We start from the raw sequence: 17,471 nt of genomic DNA on the forward strand, positions 1-17,471 counted from the left end.
GACATGAGTAACTGCATGTATATACTGTTTTGTTTTTCTGGAAGTATATCTGCAGAGTAGATTCTTGATAGTGAGATTGTTGGATTCAAGAGTGGTGTACTCTTCTAAAACCCTAAGTAAATTTTTAACAGATCTACTGTTGTTTTATTTTTAGTTGGTCATTGATGCGCTTGGCAATGGTGCAGTTAGTGCTCAACAATTTGAAGACGTTCTATCCCTTTGCAGGTCATGATCTTGCAGGTAATGAATATCTTAACATGACCTAATATTCCCGTTGTTTAGCTTTTTTTTTTCAAATAGTCAAGAAAAACTTTAGTAACTTCCTGTTGTAGAAGGTAAGTTTCTTTTAACCAGACCAGCTGTCTGTAAATGTGTCTGTCATACTGTTAGGTGCCATTAGGAGGACAGTGTCCAAGAAAGCAGGGGATCTGGACCTTACGTGATTGATTGTATTTGAGACTTTATTTATACCTCTAGGGGAGGTGTTGCGGGATTTAATAGCAGTAGACACATAGAAAACTAAGCAAATGTAAAAACTTAGGGATTATTAACTCCAGAGGAAGAAAAGATTGTACAGAAAGAAAGGGGTGTGATAGTATACCACATGGTCCAGCTATGATCTGTATTTATAAATATAAATAACAAGGTAAACACAGAAACACCAATTTAACCAAAAATTATTATGTGACTATGTTGGAATTATGGAGAGAGTAGTTTATTCTCATATTCTGTAACATAGTAATAAATGAGTACATCATTTCTAAAATTGAAAAATCCAGAATTCACAGTATAGGCGTATTATTTAGATTTTTGGAGGTGAATAGCAAAAATAGCTAAAAGTTGAAAGTGGAGTGAGGAATCAGGAGAATAAAAGTATACAGAACTAGAAAGTGCTGAATTTCATGTTAAGTGTTATTTAACTTCCTTTTTTTTTAACTTTTGTGTATTTTCATTTTCTAAACAAATTTTAATTACATACCATATAGAAATTGGGCTGATGCAAAGATTTAAAGCAATTATTTTTCCTCTCAACATATTTTCATAATATCCAGGTATATTTTTTCATGTGAAATTGAAGCCAAAAGCAGTAATTGATATAGCATTACTTTACATCATAAGTCATAAATATTATTCCAAGTTGTAATAGTAAAACTGTGATATAATTTCAACTCAGATTACTCTTTTTTTCTATTGTTCTGGGCCACCTAATTATGTTGAAATAGAGATTTATTACATCTTTTTTTTTTTTTTTAATCCTCTGGAGGTCTCTCCCCACTCTCTTGCACATCTCCTCTGCCAAAGTGTCTATCTCAGTCATTCTTACAATCGACTGTAGCATTTTACTGAAGAAGACAAAAGTGGGTCATTTTTATTTTCTCTTTTCAGAGCTTCCAGTTAGCTCACCACTTTGTCATGCAGTTCTAAAAACTCTTCAGTGTTGGGAGCAAGTTCTTCTCCGACGACTCGAAATCCATGGTGGGCCACCTCAAAACTATATTGCAAGTCATACCTCTGAAGAGAGTTTGTCTGCAGGTCCTGCAATTCTCCGCCATAAAGCTTTGCTGGAACCTACAAACACTCCTTTCAAGTAGGTTGTCCTGTGGATCCTGTTTTTAAGTCAGAGTTTTACTAAATCAGTATGTTATTAATTAGTACTTAAAAAAAAAAATTTTAAGGCCTTCTGTGTTTCCTTCGTGGTTTTTGCCTCATATCTGTGTCTTTGTTTGATATATATTGTAGGCTTAGCAAACATTTCCTGCAAAGGTCCAGATAGTAAATATATTAGGCTTTGTGGACCCTATAATCCTTGTTGCTGCTAGTAAACTGCCATTGTAGAGTGAAAGCAACTATAGACAATAAGTAAACAAATGGACATGGCTGTGATCCAATAAACTTTATTTTCAAAAATGAAAGGCAGGCTGAATTTGACCTGTGGGCCATAGTTTACTTCCGCCCACTCTGGAACAGTGCTGTTCAAAATACTTAGTTAGCAAGCTGTTTTATCATCCATGAGGAGATGAAGCATTTGCACCAAAAGGTAAATCGATGCAGTGCTTGCTTCATCAATAAAGTTTTGCTGCAAAATGTTAACTGAATTAATAAACCGTGTACTTAGTGGTTTAGTGACATAGTTGATTTACATTATTTCACAAGTTCTTTAGTGAGCATCAGTAATAGAGTTCATGGAAGGCAGACCCTTTGAGTAGCTCTGCTTCTAGATCTCTCCTAGGAGAGATCTATTTTTCATAGATACTATGTTCCTAGGGGTTGCAAACTGCAACCCTGACGCCACATCCACCCATCCTCCTGCAGTGTAAATAAAGTTTTATTGGATCACAGCCATACCCTTTCATTTTAATATTTCCTCTGGGTGCTTTCCTATCAGTGACTGAGTTGAGTGGTTGAAAGGCAGCCCACAAAGCCTAAAATATTTACTATCTGGTTTTTTAAGAAAAAATTTGCAGACTGCTGCCCTCAGTGATATGGTCTGATTCCAGTTAATTTATTATTATAAACATTCATAGAGCACCAAGGAAATGTGGCCGAGTTAATCAGAAATCTTCAAAGTGTATAATTAAATATCCTGTCTCTGTAGATCCAAACACCATCTGGCACTGTCTGTGAAGAGGCTTTGGCAGTACTTGGTGAAGCAGGAAGAAATTCAGGAAACCTTTATCAGAAATATATTCACAAAGAAAAGATGTCTTAATGAGGTCTGTATAAGTTAAAACCTTTTTACTCTATTATTACTGAAGTCTTTTGTATTATGTAACCATAAAAAGTTGCATTTTACAGACTTTTAAAAAACTCACTTTTATATCATAAACATTTATTGTGCAGTTAGTAGATAGAAAAAGGGACTGACAAGGAGAGATGGTTAGTATTTTCCTAAATCAAGTTTTAAAGTAACTAATTCAGATGTATTTAGAACTTATTTTTCCCCAAAAAAAGATATTGAGTGAAGATTCTACATCTTGTTTGCTGTGTTTTGAGTTGTCATGATTGCCTATCTAGGAGGCAAAGTAGAAATTTCCCATGATTTTCATATGATAGTTAAAAGAAGTTTATCTTAGAAGTTTAATTGAAACTAGGTTGGTATACTGAGAAAATTTCAAATATGTACATTTTCTTTTTATTCTTTTGATTATGCTTTTTTTTTTTTTTAAAGATTTTATTTATTTATTTGACAGAGACACAGTGAGGGAGGGAACACAAGCAGGGGGAGTGCGAGAGGGAGAAGCAGGCTTCCCGCCGAGCAGGGAGCCCGATGTGGGGCTCGATCCCAGCACTCTGGGATCACGACCTGAGCCGAAGGCAGACGCTTAACGCCTGAGCCACCCAGGCACCCCTTGATTATGCTTCTTAATGAAATTTTGTAAACACAATTTATAAGTGTACTCTAGTTGATTATACTTTGATACTATCATTATAATGATTATTTTTCTCATTTAGTTCAGTACTATAAAAACTTCCATTTTGATGATAATGGGGAACTTGCACCTGAATGTAAATTAACATATTACGTCTTTTTTTGTCACAGTATTGCTTTTAAAAAATACCGGGTAAACTCAGTAGTGGACTTAGTGATGGTACTAATTCCTTATGTCCTCATGGACTGACTAGTAAAGAGTTTCAAGACCGGCAGCTGGTCTGTGGATCACATTTTGAGAAGCATTGAACTAGGCTTCAAGCAAACTTTGCATGGTTTTTGAAGTGGGAGGGAAAACAAGAAGGTATTTCACTTGGAGAAATAAGGAAATAGAATGGCTTCTTTTCCCTAATTTCATTCTTTTTTTAAAAAAAATTTTTGAGTACAGTTGACATACAACGTTACATTAGTTTCACTTGTACAACCTAGTGACTCAACAAGTTTATGTATCAGAATGGCTTCTTAATCGACAAGTTAGCAAAAAGCAAGATGGCATATAACCTTAAGAAAAGGAAAAATTACATAGATCTCATTGCCTCTCGGTTTAAACACTGTTTTATAAGAGGCAACTGTGTGCACTGTTATTTAGTTTTTGCCAGATTATATATTTGAATTAGCCAAGCCAGGAAACAGACATAATTTTTGTCTAACTTAGAAAACTTCTGACTTAATGTACCTTAGTATAACATTGAAAACTAAGCCAACAATAGTTAAAATAGATAGAATATAAATGAAGTATTTTTATTTTACCTTATGTAAGATATATTTTAAATATTGAGTGTATGAATTACCATTAAACAGCTCAAGAAAATGTTGGGATAAATAAAATTTAAAATGTACTGGATCAGAAACTAATTAATTAGGGTATATTTACTGGTAAGGTAATGTTTCTTATTTTATTTTAAATATGTTTTTGCCTAAAATAATGTATAACAAGTTAAAGTATTCTTAAGAATAATTTATAAAACTCTGCTGCATTATTCTGTATGAAAAGTATGTTTACTCTGTTCGTTCTTTGTTTTCTGATGTAGCTTAAAATACGAATATGAAAGTTGGCATGATAATTTCAAGTACAAAATCATTTATTTATTTATTTATTTTAAAAGATTTTATTTATTTATTTGACAGAGAGGGACACAGCGAGAGAGGGAACACAAGCAGGGGGAGTGTGAGACGGAGAAGTAGGCTTCCCGCAGAGCAGGGAGTCCAATGTGGGCCTTGATCCCAGGACCCCAGGATCATGACCTGAGCCGAAGGTGGACGCTTAACCAACTGAGCCACCCAGGCGCCCCCAAAATCATTTTTTAAAAAACAAGGTCATATTTGATTAATATAGGTGTAAAAATGAAAACATTTCTCTACTGCGGTTGTAGTCATTGTATTTGGGAAATTAAATAGTTCTTAAACAAAACAAAAAGCTGTTTTACCACTAGATTGTGTAACTGAATCAGAATAGTATCACTAAGGTAAGAGAGTAGCATGAGCAAACCAGAAAGCATAAAGAAGGATAGCAGGTAAATGATTATAAGTCACCTTTTTAATTCCTTTGCTATTTTATTTTTAGTTTTCTTAGGAGTTATGATACCTTAAGAAAATTTTGAAGTTATTTTTGCGTTGTTATTTTAATCAAAGCATGCTTATGGACGTTGGACTAAAAGCTTTATAATTATCAGTAAGCTGAATATTTTATCTGAATTTTATCTGCAAAATGAGTATAATATCCCTTAATCTGCAATGTTTTGACCAGTAGATCTAACTTACTTAAAACCTGACATGATTAATGGTAATTACTAGAAATTAATTTTTACCACTTTATTTTATTCTTTTTTTAAAATTTATTTTTGTTTTTTATTGTTTTATTCTTGATGGTGATATTTCTTTTTTTTTTTTTTGGTAAAGATTTTATTTATTTATTTGACAGAGAGAGAGACACAGCTAGGGAGGGAACACAAGCAGGGGGAGTGGGAGAGGAGAAGCAGGCTTCCTGCTGAGCAGAAAGCCTGACGTGGGGCTCAATCCCAGGACCCCGGGATCATGACCTGAGCCAAAGGCAGACGCTTAGCGACTGAGCCACCCAGGCGCCCCTTGATGGTGATGTTCTTAAAAATAGATATTTTGATAAAGGGAATATGAAAATGAAAAATTTATATGGTGAATCAGAGATTGGATGGAATTAAATAGAACAGTAACTTCATAGAATTAGTATAATATTATTTAATCTTTACTGGACAGTTGACTAGCTTATTTTTGGTATTAACAAAATCACCTTCCATCTCTTTTTTTATTAAAATGGTGATTGTATTTAAGTAGCTTGAGTCCAAGTCACTGTGACTTTCCAGGTGTTTACGAAGTAGGTACCGGACAGGCCCTGTGTTTTGGACGGGAGGATTCTGAGACTGGTGCTGCTTCTTACTCCTTATGCGTTTGAAAATGAAATTTTCTCCATCTGATGTTAAAATTTAAAATCCTCGTGTATCCTCAGATCTTTTCTTTTTATGTACTGCACTTTTAACATAGAAGGTCTTTCCAGCTTATACTTATTTTGAAATTAAGTACAGATAGCTGCAAACAGACTGTATCTGAATGGTTTCCAACCAGAAAAAAATACTTGACAGCTATCATCTTTGTCCCCTACTTAATATTTCTGTTTTATTTTCTGTGAACTAAAGGTCTTGAACCACTTCTTTAACAAATGCTAATATCCCCTTTTAAGAAGGATGTGTGCCTTCAAGCAGTTTATTGACTATTTCTGGCTAAATAAAGAGAAAGAATGAGAAACCTAGAATTCTAAATTTTCTCATCAGGAGGTTTTCTTGAGGAGTGAGATACCATGATGGAGACAAGGCATAGTAGTTTGTATGAAGAAGAACAATTTGACTTTTACTTTCAGGTGAGAGTACTGTGGCACCAATAGCTCTGAAACTTGTAATATTAAGAACTGTCGGCTCAATTTTGCTTTAATGTCAGCATTTCAAAATAAGTTGGTTAAAATTTCTTGGAGGTGAAATAAAATTTACGGTGGTGGTTAATGAGTTCTGAGGGATTAAGGTTTCTCCAGCCTCTCACCATGCACCCCACACATGCTCCTTTTAAGATGTATGGTATTTAAAAAATAATAACTCAGTTCAGTGTTATTTTCTAGTAAATTCGGTTAAAAATATAATTAAAAAAAATATCCCCAGTATTTTGCATGTTATATCTCGTCTTTACTCTTTGTCATGTGGTTATTCTTTCTTGATGAAGTCATTAGAGGACAACTGTGAAACCATCAAAAATTCTATGATGGAGGAGCCAAACATCAATAAGGTACAAAATATCATTCAACTGAAATTAGAAATTGCATTCTTTAACAAGAAAAACAGATTGTGTTTTAGTTTTGAACTGGACTTTGTTTCCAAAGCAATTAAATTATTGTTCCCTCAAATTGCTGGGTTTCAACAATTTAAATATGCAATCATAAAATGGTTTATGTTTTGTTAATAAGAGAATGCAATTTTAAAGGGAGTTGAATGTAACCTGTTTTGGCTACAGATTTTTCTGAGTAAATACAACTGAAGTTCTTAATAAAATGTAATTACAGTAGCCCTTATAGAATTATAGTGGTATTGTTCTATTTTTGCAAGTGTTACTTTTGAAGTTAACATTTTCTCCTGTGATGTTAATTCCTTAAAATATATCAAATGCTGTTATGTAACATTGTACTTATGTTACATAACATGTACATAATATGTACATGTTACAACATGTACACCTGTACAACAAGTACATGTTATGTAATTATTTTTCTGGTAGGAATAGCATATAGCAAATTGCCTTGTGTGTAGCAATTTCTCATAACACTTGAGATGAAGAGCAAAAATTGTAGGAATTTGTATAATCATGAAATACCTCCCAAATGTTCTATGATCATATATTCAAATATGATTTTTATTAAGTTGATTTTTTTTTTTTAAAGATTTTATTTATTTATTTGACAGAGACAGCGAGAGAGGGAACATAAGCAGGGGGAGTGGGAGAGGGAGAAGCAGGCTTCCCGGCGAGCAGGGAGCCCGATGCGGGGCTCGATCCCAGGACCCTGGGATCATGACCTGAGCCGAAGGCAGACGCTTAACGACTGAGCCACCCAGGCGCCCCTATTAAGTTGATATTTAACTCATCTGTTTCTTATTCTGATTTTAAGTCCCTCTCAACAAAGTAATTTTTAGGGGAAAAATTTCTCGGAAGATATTTTTTTAAGGCTACTAATTCCCACTGTTAATTCTTTCTCAAAGAAAATCTTTTGGTAAAAATAGGAAAAATAATTCTGTACAATTAATAAAAGAGAGTGATTAGCTGTCACGTGTGTATTATAACTCAAACTTTGGCAAAATACATTTATGCAGTTCATACTTTGGAAGTGTCTACCGGCCTTTGTGAATTTTGAAAGAATATAGTTGAAACTTTTTATCAGTTAACAGTAAGTCCTTGCCTAAGTTAATTACTAGTCTGTACATTATCATGAATTCTCATCCAAAGATTTTTCTTTTTTTATAAGATGTTAATAATCAGAATGTGGTATTTCTGTAGTAATCACAGTACTTTAAAAGATAGTCATTCTGTTGGTGAGTTAACATCATAACTATTTTTGGCCAGAATTTTCCAAGTGTCTGCTACAATTTGTTTTAAACAGGTTTATTAGGTATACCTGAGTTAAAACAACTGCATATATTTATTTAAATATAGTTTGACTGATCTTGGCATATGTATACACTGGTTAAGCCATCACCACACTTGAGAAAATGAATATACATATATATATAATACATATATATATTCTCCCTCTTCCTCCTTTCCTCCCACCTCTGCCCTCTTGCTCTACACGTAGCTATCAGTCTACTTCCTCGTGTTATAGATTAGTTTGCATTTTCTAGTATTTTATGTAAATGGAATCATATAATATGTCCATTTTTTTTCCTCTAGCATCATTATTTTGAGATTCCTCCATATTGGGTATTTCAGTAGTTCATTGCTTTTTATCGCTGAGGTGTATTCATTGTATCACTGTACCATAATTTGTTTATTTTTGTACCTGTTGGTAAACACTTAAGCTCTTCCCATTTCAGAACTATTTCAAATAAGAATGCTCAGAATAGTCATATACAAGTCTCTGTGTATGGGTATGGCTTTCATTTGTCTTGTGCAAATGCTTAGGAGTGGAAGGGCCAGATTACATTGTAGGTGTGTGGTTAACTTTTTAAGAAACTGTTCAAGTATTTTCCAAGGTGGTGGTACCATTTTACACCCCCAGCAGCAATGCATGAAATCTCAGTTGCTTTACCTTCTCACCAATAACTGGCATGCTCAGCCTTTTTATTTTAGCCATTCTGGTAGGTGTGTAGTGGTTTTAATTTGCATTGAGCATCTTCTCATGTGCTTGTTTATCATTTGTATAACTTTTTGGTTGAAGTCTTCAAATGTGTCTTTCTTTGGGTTGTTTTCTTAATAGAGTTTTAACAGTTCTTTATAAGTTAAGTCATAGCTGATTGGCTATTTGCTGTTCTCCTACTCTATTGCATGTCTTTTTATTTACTTTACAATTTGTTTTAAACTGAGTTGTTTTTTTAATGACTTTTTTTATTTATTTGACAGACAGAGACACAGCAAGAGAGGGAATACAAGCAGGGGGAGTGGGAGAGGGAGAAACAGGCTTCCCGCTGAGCAGGGATCCCGATGTGGGGCTTGATTCCCATGACCTTGAGCCGAAGGCAGACGCTTAACGTCTGAGCCACCAGACGCCCTAAACGGAGAAGTTTTTAATGGACACATTGGACCTCATCAAAATTTGTTCTGTGTATGGACATCCTTTTTGGTGTCATATCTAAGAAATCTTTGCCTAACTTGAAAGTCACAAAGATTTTCTCCTGCTTTGCTCTCATTTTAATTTTACAATTGGTGAAGATTACTTCCATCACTGCAACTTTCCAGTGAAAAAGAAATCTGGGGTGCCTGGGTGGCTCAGTTGCTAAGCGTCTGCCTTTGGCTCAGGTCGTGATCCCAGGGTCCTGGGATCGAGCCCCGCATCGGGCTCCCTGCTCGCCAGGAAGCCTGCTTCTCCTTCTGCCACTCCCCTGCTTGTGTTCCTGTTCTCGCTGTCTCTCTCTCTGTCAAATAAATAAATAAAATACTTAAAAAAAAAAAAAAAAAAAAAAGAAATCTAAAGCTCTGCCCTACAAAGAAATCACAACACAAAGGCATTGTTTAAATCCTACAAAAAAAATTTTGGAGTCATTTTTTTATATGGCACAAAGTATGGATTGCAGTTATTTTTTTTAATCTCTGTATCAGTTATTCACCACTCTTTTCTGAAAAGATTATCTTTTCCTCCACTAAATTGCCTTTTCCTCCTTTTAAAAAACGAATTGACATATATGTGTCATGGATTCTGTTTTGGACCATTGATTTATTTATCTTTATACTAATCTCCCACTGTCTTACTGCACTGACTAGAATTTCCAGTCCAATATTGAATAGAAGTGGTAAAAGCAGACATTTTTATTTTGTTCCTGTTCATTAAGTATGCTGTTATCTATAGGGTTGTTTTAGATATCCTTTATAAGGTTGAGGAAGATTTTCTGTTCCTAGCTTGTTGAGAATTTTTAATCAGTAATAGATGTTGGATTTTGTTACGTGTTTTTGTTTTTTCGTTTTTGGTTTTTGTTTTTTTTTTTTTTTTGCTACTATTGAGATGTTCATATGGTTCTTATTTTAGTCTGTTAATACAGCTAAATAATTTGGTTGATGAGTTAGTTTATGTTTAACTAACCTTTCATTCTCTGATTAAGCTTGATTTGGTAGTGATGTGTTTGTTATCTTTTTTATGTATTGGTAGATCTGTTAAAAATTTTAAGAGTTTTTGCATTTATGTTAATGAGGAATATTGGTTAATGGTTTTCTTAATGTTTTGGGGTTCTTTTTTGGTTTTAAACTAAAGCTGGACTCAGAAGATGAGTTGGGAAATACTCTCTTTAATTTTCTAGAAAAATTTGTGTAGAATTAGTATTATTTCTTAAGTGTTTGGTGGAATTCATGAGAGAAATCGTCTGGGCTTTTTTATCTACAGATTCAGTTTCTTCAACAGATAGAGGGCAAGTCAGGTTATTTATTTCTTCTTGAGTGAACATTAGTAGTCCATGTCTTTAAATAAATTTGTCTGTCTGGGGCACCTGGGTGGCTCAGTTGGTTAAGTGTCCAACTCTTTTGATTTCGGCTCAGGTCATGATCTCAGGGTCCTGAGATCAAGCCCTGCATCAGCCTCTGCGCTGGGCATAGATCCTGCTTGGGATTCTCTCTCCCTCTGCCCCTCCCCCCCTCTGTCCCTCTCTAAAATAAATAATAAGTAAAATTTAAAAAACAAATTTATCTGCTTCAAGTGTCAGATTTATAGGTGTAAAGTTATTCATAGTATTCCCCTATTTTTTTAATACACAGTGAAATCTCTGGGGATGTCACCTTTCATTTTTCTGCAGTTTTGAAAACAATTACTTCTTGAATATTTTTATTTCCTAATATTTTGAGTATTGGTGTCCTTTTATGTTCACTTGCAAGCTTCCCATTTCCTTGCAATATGCCTTTGATACTCTTTAGATCTCCTTTTACTTTGTTTTGTTTTATTATATCATTAGAGTAGTGCTGAAGTAATCCAGATGCTCACCTTCACGTTGTAGAAGGTGATAGTAACTGAAAATCACCAATGAGACCTGGAGTCTCAGGTCAGCTTTTCTGTAGATCTGTTGTGGGACCTTGAGCTCTTTACACCCTTGAAGGCTTCTTTACTAATGTATAAAATTAGGGTTGATAGTTTCAAACATGCTGACTGCTCTGATTTAAACAGTAGTGAAGTCCTGGATTTAGTCTGTTGTGGTCCTCTCTTCCTCAGTTCTTCAAGTAAGCTCTGTGGAACCTGAACATTGTTTAGATCAGTTCCTGTATAAAATTTCTCTTTTTTTAAATGGTGGTAAAATATACAAATAAACTTTACCATTGTAATTGTTCCAAGCGTACAGTTGTGTGGCATTAAGTTCCTTTATATTGTTGTGTAGCCATCACCACCACCAATCTCCAGAGCTTTTTCATCTTCCCAAACTGAACCCTGTCCCCATTAGACAGTAGCTCTCCATTTTCTCCCCCTCACCTAACCTAGCCCGCCACCCACCATCCTGCTGTCTGTCTCTGTGAATTTTATTACCCTGGGTATCTGTGTAAGTGGGATCATACAGTACCTGTCATTTTGTGACTGGCTTCTTTCACTTAGCGTACCATCTTGTATGTATGTAGTATGTGGTGTGTATCAGAATCTCCTTTGTTTTTAAGCTAAAACGGTATTCCATTGTGTATACGTCACACATTCTGTGTAGCCATTCCTCTGTCAGTGGACATTTAGGTTGTTTCCATCTTTTGCCTGTTGTGAACAATGCTGCTGTGAACATTGATGTACACATAACTGTTTAAGTCTCTGCTTTCAGTTCTTTTGGATATACACCCAATCTATGGTAATTCTGTGTCTACTTTTTGATCTGCATAATCTCTTAAAATCTCTTTTAGCACTAATATTTGTATTCTTTTTTCCTCACATATCCAGCACAATCAAATTTTAAAGCATGGCCTGAAACCTTACATTAAGGTTTATATTAAACTTATATTAACCTTTACATTAAGACCATATTCACTGTGGGTTTTTTTTTTTTTTACTATGATTTTATGTGGTATTGCCTTTAGCAAATTAAATTATATTCCTGGTACATGCAAGTCCTCTTTTTTTAGCTGACCACATCGTGTTTCCACTTCCTTCCTGGCCTACCTTAGATTTCATGATCCGTCATTATGATCAGTCCTTTACAAAAACCCTCAACCCTTTTGTGCTCTTCTCTCTCTGTTGTATTTGCCTTGAAAATTCCCAAACCTGTACATGCAGCTTTCTGTCTATTCTGTGCCATTGTAACCAAACCAACATGAGTTCCCTCCTCGGTGAGTCACAAATTCCAGGTTGAACTGTCACACAGAGAAAACTTTATTTGTAGCACATAAAGAGATCACAGGGAAAGGCTTCCAAAGCTTTGCATCCCCGAGCAAGGGTGAATGGATTCCTTTTATTTAGGATTAGGATGCATATTTAGATGGAGAATCCTGGTCCTCCTGTGCAGAGGCAGCGAAGGTCACGCATATGCCTTAAGGAAACATGCCTATACACATGCTGTATGTTATGCAGATAAGGCATGTCCTCCTCCTTGGGCGGAGGTCTAGTACTAAATGAGGTAAAGATAATCATCCTCATTCTAGAGGTCACTCTCTGGTCCATCTGTGCAAGTAGAAGTCGGAAGTTGAGATCACACTGGTCTGGGTGGCCTGGGCCAGCTGGAGGTCTTGTCAGGGCAGGTGCTGTTGCTGGAAGAGTGGTTTTGCTTTCTCTTTGCTTGACTTAAGAGATAAGCTGGAAAGAAGAGCTCAAGGAAAAATTGGAACAGAGGTCGGGGAGAACAAGCAAGTGGGCCGTAAAGGTCAGGTCTGGGGGTCTAGTTGGTGACATATTCACCCGAATAGCTGAACATGGATGAAGAAAAAGCACAAACCATGGGGGCTTGCCTTGAAATTTATAGCCACAAATCCCAAATTAAACTACCTGACCATCAAAATAAATGACTCTGTAGTAAATTTGTTTTCTTGTTCTCTTTTCCATTCTCCCCACTTCTGCCCTCTTTCCTCAAACTTCCAATATTCCTTTGCTATTTCCCACTGGTGTCCTTGTTTTGCCAGCAAAGTAAGTGTAGGGGATTTAGACTAATCTTCTTACCACCAAATCTAACTTCTGCTCTATATGCAGATATTTTGTTCTGCCTTTTCTAATACTAGATAGGCTGTCACTTTTTGTCCAAGACCAGATCTTCCATTTGTACATTGATCCTCTCTCCGTTTTATCTACCCAAGGACTTTGCTTCAGTGGTTATCTTCCCTCCCTCTTCCATGAGAAATATTTATCTTTCCCTTAAATTATTCTCAGCATAAGCAAATATATTTTATTGTCTTACTTTCAAATGAAAACCAAAAAACCTACCTTTGAATCTTTCTACTCCCCTATTTCTGTAATCCCCTATCTAGGAAAATTCATTTATAGAATTGCCTATAAAATCATCAGAGAAGACTTAAAGAGTAATGTTGCAGACACCCTGTGGAGGAACCACCCAGTTAAATAAATAAAACATCAATTCAGTTGAATGCCCCTGTGAATCTTCCCAAGTGGACTTCCCTCCCTATTCACCGATGTCACATGCCTCTCTGATTTAGTTAAGTGTTATCTCCAGCCCACTCCACTGAGATTTTACTAGTCAAAGTCACTCGCCCTTGACTTCCAGGTTGCTAAATTCAGTAGTCAGTTCTGTCTTTCTTTACTTCAGTTGTTCAGTACCCTTTGATACTGTTGACCGCAGCCACCTTCCTGAAACTTGCTTTACTTGGTTTCTGTAACATCATATTTGATGATTAAGTATTCATAGTTGGAGAATGTTTCCTCTTCTGTCAATTTATTCTGTCAGCATTTCTTTCCCCAAACTACTTCTATCTTGAATTGGCTTATCTTTTTCCTCTCTTAGAAATGTTGGGTGTCTCAGGACTTAGTTCTCTAACCTTTTCTCTTCCCTGTCTTTACTTTCTCTTTGGGCTCTCTCATGGTTTAAATATCACCCACAGCTAGCTCTTAAATGGTAACTCTTAAATCAGTTCTTTCTGGCCCATTCATTTCCTGAACTCTGGACTTGCCTTATTAATCTAATAGCTATCTCACCCTGAATGTCTAAACACAGAATTTTCTTTCTTCTCCTAGTCTTAATCCAAATCCCCACTTTTTCTTCACTTTTGTCTCATTAAATGGTACCTTCACTCACCCGCTTACCATGATGGTCTGAAATCTAGGAGCTATCCTTGCTTTTTCTCTTTTGCTCCTACTGTAATTTCAGTCCATTAGCAAAATTTATCCTAATCCCAACCACTCATTACTACCGCCATTGCTACCACCCTAATCAAATCCCCCTTTACCTCTCACCCCAGCTGCTGAAGTAGCCTCTTAACCGATCTGGCAGCCATTCTCACACCCTATATACTTTGCCTCACAACACGCAGGATTATCTAAACCCTTGCAGCGGCTTCCTAGCTTTAAAATAAAATCTGAACTCTTTATTAAGGCTTTTAAGGCCCTCTGCACACTGAATCCTGCCTGGTCTCCAAGCTCATTTCCTACCACTTGCCATTCATCTCAAAATTAAATATGCATAAGCTTTTGAGATGCTAAACACCATGCTTTCCCCCTCCCTCCAGCTGATTCTTTTTTTTTTTTTTTTAAGATTTTATTTATTTATTTGAGAGAGAGAGAATGAGAGACAGAGAGCATGAGAGGGAGGAGGGTCAGAGGGAGAAGCAGACTCCCTGCCGAGCAGGGAGCCCGATGCAGGACTCGATCCTGGGACTCCAGGATCATGACCTGAGCCAAAGGCAGTCGCTTAACCAACTGAGCCACCCAGGCGCCCCCTCCAGCTGATTCTTATGCAGGTGATCTTTGGGCCACAGTATTAAGAACTAATGTTTTATTAAATCTAGGTAATGAGAGGACAGGAATGTATTTTCACATTGAAGAAGCTTTTTTTTTTTTTTTGAAGATTTTATTTATTTATTTGAGAGAGAGAGAGGGAGAGTGACGGAGATAGCGCAAGAGAGCATGAGTGGGCGGGAGTGGGAGAAGCAAACTCCTGCCGAGCAGGGAGCCTGACCTGGGGCTCCATCCCAGGACCCTGGGATCATGACCTGAGCGGAAGGCAGATGCTTAACAGACTGAGCCACCCTGGCGTTCCTGAAGAAGCTTTTTGAAGTTTATGCCTATTGGAGTTTTTTCTCCATAAATTTAAAGTTTGAAAAAGCTCTGCAGGTAAAATGAATATATTTCCCCCCCACCTACCCATTACCAGCAAATAACATACTCCTCAGTCGCCTGCAAATATCATTTGTCTTTCTTTTCCATTTCTTTAAAATCCAGTAGTGGATAGTTAGTGTGCTTTAGATACCAGGCAGATATGTGACTAAGTTGAGATTTTGTCATAAAATTACAGAATTTAACTTATACATTATATACATTTGATGGACCTCTTGTAGCCAGAGGTAAGATTATCCTTAGAAAAGAAGTTGACTTTGAAATCAACCACAATGTTTGGCAAGCACTGAAATTCTTTATGTTATCAGATGGTATTTTAGATTAGAATATATTTGACATCTTTATATCCAGTGACCATGAGTTTTGTTTGCATAGGATTTGCAGGGTTTGGTTATCTTACAAGTCTCAACTTGCCATTCAATAGGCTTCTTATTTGCCATTTTTAAAAATAGTGCTAACTCACTTCTCTTGGTCAAACAATGGACAGGCATTGGTGATGTTTTTATCTAAACTTTGCAGGAATTATATTTGTTATATTCTTTTTTTTAAAAGATTCTATTTTTAAGTAATCTCTATACCCAATGTGGGGCTCAAACTCCTAACCCTGAGATCAAGAGCTGCATGCTCTCCTGACTTAGCTAGCCAGACGCCTCAAGTTTGTTCTAATTTTTTTTTTTTAAGATTTTATTTATTTGACAGAGAGAGACAACAGCGAGAGAGGGAACACAGCAGGGGGGAGTGGGAGAGGGAGAAGCAGGCTTCCCACTGCGCAGGGAGCCTGATGCGGGGCTCAATCCCAGGACACTGGGATCATGACCTGAGCTGAAGGCAGACGCTTAACGATTGAGCCACCCAGGCGCCCCTGTTCTAATTTTTTGTCAAATTAATAACTTCTGTACTTCAAAATGAGTTGTGAACTATTTTATACTAACTCATTTTAAAGATTGAAGGTTAGGTGGTAAAATAAGATAAAACAGTATCCTACATTAACATTTCTAACTCTTAATAATTGCCTTGTCCTTTTACCTGTTTATTTCAGTAAATGTTGATTTTATACAATATTATCTTCTGCGTTCAAAGGCCTTGTATATACCTTCTCTGGGATAAGCAGAAGGTTGATATAGTTCCCTCATCTAAAGAATACTGAGTTATGGTCTCTTCATCTATTAAAATGACTTACTGACCTGGGCAAATTACTATGCCTTTCAGGGCTTCAGGTTGTTTTTTTTTTTATAAATTAAAAGTTGTTTTAGGCTAGGAGCCCATAAACTATGTTCAGCTGTCCATATTTGACCTGTTCTTCTATAGGTAGTAAACTAAGAATGGTCCTTATATTTTTAAAAGGTTGTTTAAAAAAAAAAAAGATTAATATGCAACAGTGATCCTCTTTGGTGTGCAAAACCTAAAAATATTTGTCTTTTTAACCTTCTAATATTTATAAAATATTATCCAATGATTATAATGCTAAGAAATAGGGCAGACAAATCTTTTTTTAATAATTAGAATGTCTTGATCTTTTAAAGTTAATTCATTTGTGTTAATTTATTGGGAACATACACAATTAATGAAGTTGTATCTTGTATCAACTGTCTTTTTACATATGGGAAGCCACGCTGGAAACAATTTAAATTTCCCGGGTCAAATAAGTTTTGTTTTAGGGATAATTAGCATGTAAAATAGTACCTTTGCTAGGAAATGTCTAAGAAGTTTCCTAAAATAATTAATGCAAGTATTAAATGACAGATTGGCATATACTATTTTTTTCTATGACTAAAATCACTATGTTTTTGTGTTTTCTTTCCTTCCATTTAGATAGAAGCAGACTTGGGATATCCTGGAGGTAAAGCAAGGATTATTCACAAGGAATCTGACATCATTACTGCCTTTGCTGTTAATAAAGTAAGTGCGTGGACTTTTTATTCTTTGATTATTAAGTATTCATTGTTGAAGAATGTCTCCTGTTTTGTCAGTTTATTCAGTATTAGTATTTCTCTTTCCCAAAGCTAATTCCCACTGCCCAAATTGCAATCTGAGTAAGTTACTTTATTTTATAAAATAAATTATATTGTTTGATAATTAAATTTATTGGAT

The 17,471-nt window shown here is 35.7% G+C and overlaps 1 protein-coding gene across 6 annotated transcripts in view; it reads left to right on the top strand.

Annotated features, from left to right (window-relative positions):
• DMXL1 (Dmx like 1) overlaps positions 1-17,471 on the top strand; it is a 134,396-nt gene that overhangs the window by 92,599 nt on the left and 24,326 nt on the right. For 4 of the 6 annotated variants that reach the window (XM_035013968.1, XM_035013973.1, XM_035013969.1 and 1 more), the window contains 5 exons: positions 155-240; positions 1,387-1,588; positions 2,597-2,714; positions 6,674-6,736; positions 17,193-17,279. In XM_035013968.1, coding sequence (XP_034869859.1) covers positions 155-240; positions 1,387-1,588; positions 2,597-2,714; positions 6,674-6,736; positions 17,193-17,279 — 556 coding nt within the window. The remainder of the gene's footprint in view (positions 1-154; positions 241-1,386; positions 1,589-2,596; positions 2,715-6,673; positions 6,737-17,192; positions 17,280-17,471) is intronic. The other 2 variants (XM_035013970.1, XM_035013971.1) reach the window with 1 other exon arrangement.

The sequence above is a fragment of the Mirounga leonina genome, unplaced genomic scaffold, assembly GCF_011800145.1.
Source record: "Mirounga leonina isolate KUSES-001 unplaced genomic scaffold, KU_Mleo_1.0 Mir_168, whole genome shotgun sequence".
Taxonomy (NCBI): Eukaryota; Metazoa; Chordata; class Mammalia; order Carnivora; family Phocidae; genus Mirounga; species Mirounga leonina.